Source organism: Vigna unguiculata, chromosome 6 (assembly GCF_037176805.1).
Source record: "Vigna unguiculata cultivar grain cowpea cultivar isolate G323 ecotype 2 chromosome 6, ASM3717680v1, whole genome shotgun sequence".
NCBI classification, from domain to species: domain Eukaryota; kingdom Viridiplantae; phylum Streptophyta; class Magnoliopsida; order Fabales; family Fabaceae; genus Vigna; species Vigna unguiculata.
The window spans coordinates 25,222,936-25,230,942 of record NC_140797.1 but is presented as its reverse complement, the minus strand read 5'-3'; the positions used below and the strand labels follow the sequence as shown (position 1 = coordinate 25,230,942).

Here is an 8,007-nt window from a genome sequence, read left to right as displayed (position 1 = left end):
GAATAATCGATTATTTCTTCTGATAATCGATTATCTGCTCAAAAATTTGTTTTCCATAAACCACACTGGAATAATCGATTATCACTAGTGATAATCGATTATCCTGGTCTGTTGGGCGCGACTGTTCAGCTTTTTGACCTAATTTCTGGAACCCCTATTTAAGGAACTTCAGAGTTACTTCTCAATTACCTTTTTGAGAAGCTAGAGTGCTAGTGCTGTGACTGCAAGAGAGTTCTCTGAGTGTTCTCAATTGAAGCTTTGAAAAACCTAGTGTGGGTAGAGCGATAACTTTTCCTGAGAGGTGTTCTAGGAGATTGAGTGCTGCTACTGTTGCTAGGAAAGCTAAGGTCAAGGTTCTCTGTGTGATTCAGAGAAAGGTGTTCATCTCTTGTGTGATTCAAGAGAGGTGTTTTCTTTCCTTACACTCTAAATATCTGATTGTAAATCTGTTACTTGTTAGTGATTTAGTTAATCTCGTTTTTAAGAGATTAACAACTAGACGTAGGGTCTTTTGATCCGAACCAGTATAAATACTTGTGTTCAATCTTCTTCTCTATCTCTTTATTTTATCTATTATTGTGTTATAAAGAAATTATTTATTGATCTACTTGATAAATTTTGGAAAAATTTTAAAGTGTTAATTTAGTATTCAAAAACCAATTCACCCCCCTCTTGGTTTTGTCCGCACGCTCAAACATTCCGCTGCGCGATACCAACAATTGGTATCAGAGCTTGCTTTGATAGTTATTCAAAAATTTTCGAAAATGGTTGGACAAAATCAAACCTTTGCCGAGGGTGCGTCTATCAACAGACCTCCTCTATTTACTGGTGAAAATTATCCTTTCTGGAAAGTTAGGATGCAAATTTTTCTGGAATCTGTTGATAGAGGTATTTGGGATGCTGTTTTAAATGGTCCATTTGTTCCTGTTAATATTGTAGATGATGTGCAGGAACCAAAGCCATTCTCGCAATGGACAGCAGACGAAAATAGAAAAGCCCAATATGATGTAAAAGCTAGAAATATAATTTCATCTGCCTTAACCCTAGATGAGTTTTACAGGATCTCAGTATGCACCAGTGCACAAGAAATGTGGGAAATATTGCGTGTAACCCATGAAGGAACAGACGATGTAAAAAGAGCATGCAAGAACTCCTTGATCCAAGAATACAAAATGTTTCGGATGCAGCAAGGAGAAACTATTTACGATGTGCAGAAGAGATTCACACATATCGTCAATCATCTCAAAGGTCTAGGTAAAACTTTTGACACTGATGAATTAAATATAAAAATTCTTAAATCCTTGAACAGGACTTGGCAGCCTAAGGTGACAGCCATCACGGAGTCACAAAATCTTGCGACAATGACGATGGCGGCTCTGTTTGGAAAGCTGAGAGAACATGAGCTTGAACTAGGCAGATTAAATGATGAAGAAGATATTGGAAGAAAGAAGAACATAGCCTTTAAAACCGAAGTTGTTAAAGGCAAACGACAAAAGGAAGAAGAAGATTCAGATGATGATGAAAATCTGAGTCTTATGATTAAGAAGTTTACAAAATTCATGAAGGCCAAAGGTAAAAATCAATTCAAGAGCAACAAGAAAGATAATCAAGGATCATCCTCAAATTTCAAATGCTATGGATGTGGAGAATCTGGACACGTCAAAGCTGACTGCCCAAATTCAAAGAAAAGTGAAGAAAAGAAAGGTAGAAAATTCTTCAAAAAGAAAGCATATATAGCTTGGGAAGACAATGCCTCAAGTTCATCAAATTCTAGCGATTCTGAAATTGAAGAAGCAAATCTATGTCTGATGGCCAATCATGATGATTCCGATAGTGAGGTAAATTCTACTTGCCACGAAAATGATTATGATGATTTGTATGACGCCTTTCAACAACTGCTTATTAAATCTAGCAAATTGGATACTGCTCATAAAAAGTTAAAATCTGATTTTAAAGATTTGCAAAGTAAATTTGAAAAATCTCTTGAAAAAGAAGAATTTTTGAAAGATAAAATTTCAAATTTAGAAAATAAAGAAACTGTTGAATGTGTTTCATGCAAAAGTTACATGTTTGATATATGTATTTTGGAAAAACATCTCGAAGATGCTTTAGAAAATAAAAATTGTGAAAAGTTTGAAATCAAGAAAAATCCAAATAAGACCAAGCATGCTCATAATCATAATTTTAAAAATAAGACTAAAAGAACTCGTAGAGTTTGGATAGAAAAAGGAACATATCATTCTAGAAATACATATGCATGTACTACTACATGTTTTTATTGCATGAAAAAGGGTCATACTTCAAACAAATGCAATATCAAACATCTTGGTGTTCCTAATAAGAAATATATTTGGGTTCCTGTTCATAAGTAGATATTTTTTTTCTAACCCCAAGGACCCAAACAAGTTGTTGGGGACCTAAATGAATTGTTTCCTTATTTTGCAGATGACTTCTAAATCCAGAAGATCAATGTGGTATCTTGACAGTGGTTGTTCAAGACACATGACTGGAGATAAAAAGAAGTTTAAGAACTTTAAAAAGAAGGAACAAGGATTTGTCACTTATGGGGATAACAACAAAGGAAAAATACTTGGAACGGGTGATGTAGGTGGAGGAAATACTTTGGAGATCAAGGATGTACTATATGTGGAAGGACTAAAACACAATCTTCTCAGTATAAGCCAATTATGTGATAAAGGACTCAAAGTAATATTTGAAAGTGACTACTGCACTATTCATCAAAAGGACTCCAAAGAAGAAGCATTAAAAGGTATGAGACACAATAATATTTACTTGATTGATCTTGATACTGCATCATCTAGTGATATAACTTGTTTGGTTGTTAAAGAAGAAAATCCTTGGTTATGGCATAAACGAGCTGCTCATATTAACATGCAACAATTAAACAAACTAATTTCCAAAGAATTAGTAATTGGATTACCAAAAATTAAGTTTGAAAAAGATAAACTATGTGATGCATGTCAAAAAGGAAAACAAGTAAAATCTTCATTTCATTCAAAAAATGTAATTTCTACATCAAAACCGTTAGAACTTTTGCATATGGATTTATTTGGCCCTTCAAGGACAAAAAGCTTTGGAGGAAACTATTATGCTCTTGTTATTGTTGATGATTACTCACGATATACATAGACTTTCTTTCTCACACTAAAAAGTGAGGCATTCAAAGCTTTTAAAAAATTTGCAAAAGCTGTTCAAAATGAAAAAGATTTGAAAATTAAAGTTTTAAGAAGCGACCATGGTGGAGAATTTCAAAATGAATTATTTGAAAATTTTTGTGAAGAAAACGGAATTATGCATAATTTTTCTGCACCTAGAACTCCTCAACAAAATGGAGTTGTAGAAAGGAAAAATAGATCTTTAGAAGAATTAGCTCGCACCATGTTGAACGAATATGATGTGCCTAAATATTTTTGGGCTGATGCTGTGAGCACTGCTTGTTATGTATTAAATAGAATGCTCATTAGACCAATTTTAAAAGTTACCCCCTATGAATTGTTTAAAGGAAGAAAACCTAATGTAGCACATTTAAAAATGTTTGGATGCAAATGCTTTGTTCTGAATAACGGAAAAGAAAATTTGGGTAAATTTGATTCTAAAGCTGATGAAGCTATTTTCTTAGGTTATTCATTAACTAGTAAAGCCTATAGGATTTTTAATAGAAGAACCTTGAATATGGAAGAATCTGTGCATGTTGTTTTTGATGAAATTGTGGACCTTGAGGAGAACCCTCTTGAGTCAAATAAAACAAATGCAGGTGATGAAGAATATTTCAAAGAAGCCCTTGATGAGATGTATCTAAATGAAAATCCACTGACTGAACCTGAAGATCTTGCCAAAAGCTGGAAATCACCTAGAGGATTATCTCTTGAAAATGTCATTGGAGATATATCAAAGGGAGTTGTTACTAGAAATATGTCAAATTTATGTATGACTGTTGCTTTTGTTTCACATATAGAACCCAAAAGTGTAGACGAAGCTCTTCAAGATGATCAATGGTGCATTGCAATGCAAGAAGAGCTGAATCAATTTGAAAGGAATGAAGTTTGGGAACTCATTCCTAAGGATGATTCACACCAAGTAATAGGAACAAAATGGGTGTTCAGAAACAAGCTGGATGAGGATGGAAACATCACTAAAAACAAAGCCAGACTTGTAGCAAAGGGATACAGACAAGAAGAAGGTATAGACTATGATGAGACTTATGCTCCAGTTGCCAGGTTAGAAGCTACACGCTTACTTCTTGCTTATGCTTCTCTCATGAAATTCAAACTATATCAGATGGATGTCAAAAGTGCTTTCTTAAATGGATTTATAAAAGAAAATGTGTATGTTGAACAACCACCTGGCTTTGAAGACTATAAGTTTCCTAATCACATTTATAAATTAAAGAAAGCATTGTATGGATTAAAACAAGCACCTAGATCTTGGTATGAACGATTAAGTACATTTTTGTTAGAAAATGATTTTGAAAGAGGTAAAATTGATTTAACTCTATTTATCAAAAGAGTAAATAAACATATTTTGCTAGTTCAGATTTATGTAGATGACATAATATTTGGGTCTACTGATAGTTCACTATGTAAAGGCTTTGTAAGCATAATGCAAGGAGAATTTGAAATGTCAATGATGGGAGAGTTGACATTCTTTTTGGGTCTTCAAATTAAGCAAATGGAAAATGGAACTTTCATTTCTCAATCTAAGTACTGCAAAGAAGTACTTAAGAAATTTGGAATGGATACTGCTAAGGAAGCAAGTACTCCTATGGGAACCTCCTGCTACTTAGATAAAGATGAATCAGGAATAGAGGTAAATCAAACTATGTTTAGAGGCATGATAGGTTCTCTGTTGTATCTTACTGCTAGTAGGCCTGACATCATGCAATCTGTATGTGTGTGTGCTCGTTTTCAAGCCAATCCAAAAGAATCACATCTTACTGCAGTAAAAAGAATTTTAAAATACTTAAAAGGTACTGCATGTTTTGGACTATGGTATCCTTCAGGAGCATCTCCTAATTTGATAGGCTATTCAGATGCTGATTATGGTGGTTGTAAAATAGATAGAAAAAGTACCAGTGGTACTTGTCACCTCTTAGGTAGTTCATTAGTCTCTTGGCACTCAAAGAAACAAGCTTGTGTGGCTTTATCAACTACAGAGGCTGAATACATAGCAGCTGGAAATTGTTATGCTCAAATTCTTTGGATGAAACAACAACTAGAAGACTATAATATCTTTTTAAATCACATACCTCTGAAATGTGATAATACTAGTGCTATTAATTTAACCAAAAATCCCATAATGCACTCTAGGACAAAACATATTGAAATAAGACATCATTTCCTAAGAGATCACATTAATAAAGGAAATTGTGAAATAGAATATGTAGATACAAAGCATCAATTAGCTGATATCTTTACAAAACCTTTAGCTAAAGATAGATTTTATGAACTAAGAAGAGACTTAGGCATATTAGAGATATCTTAATGCTAAAAATTCACAATCCTTAAGAAATCCGAAAAATAGCGTAAATAATCGATTACAAGTGTTAATAATCGATTATCAAACTCTCTTCAAAAATTGTAAAACATACTGGAATAATCGATTATTTTGGGTAATAATCGATTATCCTTAAAATCTCTTCCTAAAAATTCAAAAACATTTTGAAATAATCGATTATTCAGGGCCATAATCGATTATCCTTAATTCTGAGCCAAAAATCAAAACTCATTGGAATAATCGATTATCACTTAGGATAATCGATTATCAGCTCGTCAGACTTCATATTTTGCCCAGTTTATGAACCAATAATCGATTATCATCTTAGAATAATCGATTATTACACGTCGTTGGACAAACAATTTTCAAAAACTAGCCGTTGCAACGGCTAGATTTTCATCAAATCGCGTGTATATGGCCGTTGGAGTCTTCTCTCTATAAATATTAGCCATTTTTGTCACCAGAACACTCTTTTCTGTCCATCAACACTCAAGACCCTCTCCGTTTCTCATTTTCTCACAAAACTCTCAAAGGCTTCCCTCTTTTTTTACCTAAACCATGGCTGAATCCTCTCGCAGAAAAATTCCTACACGCAGAAGGACTGCATCTCATGCCTCTAATCCCTCAACTGCACCAAGAACAGCCTCCATTGAAGGATGGATTTCGGATGAAGAAAGACGTTCTGAATTCATCACACTATGGAAAGACAAACCCCTCATCACTCCAAAATTCATCCAGTCTCAATGGTTTGTAAATCGCCATTTCACCATTCAAAACTTTCTGGCTGAACAAGGTGTGAAATTCTTCACAGAGATGCAAGGCACTTACTATCCAGATTTGGTTCGAGCTTTTTATTTCAACTAAAAATTCAGAGATGGAGTTGGGTTCACAAAAGTGAAAGGTATCGACATCATTTTAGATGATGATATTTGGGAAAATGTTGCACAATTTACCATTCATGATGGCACATCTCCCATTCTCACAGCTGGCATAGAAGGATTCAACAGAATTCTTGCATATAGATCCTTTATGCGACGCCCAGATCAAGAAATTGGCCGTCAATTACTAGCTGGACCTCTCAAAATCAATGAGCGTCTACTTCACTATCTCATTGTTTGGATTTTATGTCCACGTGGTACAAATCACGCACAGTGCAGTGAAGCCGATCTTATGATAATATATGCCATGCTCAACCACATCCCCATCTATTGGCCAAGCATCATTCTTGACACCATGCTAAAAGCCAAACGATTGCCTCAATATCCTCTTCCGTATTCTTTGCTCATCTCTCGTATTTGTGAGTATAAAGGGGTAAATGTCTCTGATGAACAGTCTCATAAGACAATTGCAGCATACAAAATTGCAGAAAACTCCTTGAAGCAGATGAAATTTATTCCTTTTGGGAATACCTACATTCACAAGGACGATATGCCGTCTTCGGACAATGAAGAAGAAGAAAATCCTCCCACTGCTCCTATTACTCCTGTTGACACACATATTGGATCATCCAGTGGTGTTGGTGGCTCATCCTCTTCTTTGGAGGATCACATTTTAAATCTCAATCAGAGGCTTGAAGAATTTTTTCTTCTCTCCACTCACAGACATGAAGAAGTCACCGGCTTAATTAGAGGATTAGATTCTAGGATCTCTAACTTAGAACATAAATTTGATAAATATGAGGACGACGATGACATGAGTCAAGACTTTTAATAGTCTACATCATAGTCTCATTGTTTGCAATTGTAATATGTTTTCCCGTTTTATTTTTAAAATATAAGTATATTTGTCTTGTTATTCTTTACCTATGCCAAATTGAGGGGGAGCTTCTTTGTTAAAACCTTTTTCATATGATCAAAACAGGGGGAGAAAAAGTTTAAACATTTAAAAACAGTGCTACTAACAAATCTCCTTGTAAGATATTTTGATTGCAGATACTTTAAACATATTGTTTTGATCATCATCAAAAAGGGGGAGATTGTTGACAAAAGCAATACAAGTCTAAATGCTGAAGCAAGATTTTGATGATGATAAAAGAAGCCTGAAAGCCTTCTGGAAGACAATTTGAAGACTACATGTTATAATGTTTAAAGTTATCTTGTAAATTGTAATTAGATTAAGTTAGAAGCAGTATTGTACAAGTAAATTCTAGTATTTCTCGAAATATCAAAATGATAATCGATTATCACTTGGAATAATCGATTATCCTGAGCTGAACAATTTTTTCAAGAAAGCACTGGAATAATCGATTATTTCTTCTGATAATCGATTATCTGCTCAAAAATTTGTTTTCCATAAACCACACTGGAATAATCGATTATCACTAGTGATAATCGATTATCCTGGTCTGTTGGGCGCGACTGTTCAGCTTTTTGACCTAATTTCTGGAACCCCTATTTAAGGAACTTCAGAGTTACTTCTCAATTACCTTTTTGAGAAGCTAGAGTGCTAGTGCTGTGACTGCAAGAGAGTTCTCTGAGTGTTCTCAATTGAAGC

At 34.4% G+C, this 8,007-nt stretch overlaps 1 protein-coding gene across 1 annotated transcript; it reads left to right on the top strand.

Annotated features, from left to right (window-relative positions):
- Positions 1–764: 764 nt before the first annotated feature.
- Positions 765–2,873, top strand: LOC146885682 (uncharacterized). The gene is made up of 2 exons (XM_085675046.1): positions 765–2,068; positions 2,849–2,873. The coding sequence occupies exons 1-2, from the start codon at positions 765–767 to the stop codon at positions 2,871–2,873; spliced, it is 1,329 nt and encodes a 442-aa protein (XP_085531172.1).
- Positions 2,874–8,007: the final 5,134 nt, after the last annotated feature.

Coding starts and splice junctions, on each gene's coding strand:
- LOC146885682 (XM_085675046.1), top strand. CDS start 765: ATGGTTGGACAAAATCAAACCTTTGCCGAGGGTGCGTCTATCAACAGA. Junction 2,069..2,848: donor GTTTCATGCAAAAGTTACAT/GTTTGATATATG, acceptor TGGTTGTTAAAG/AAGAAAATCCTTGGTTATGG.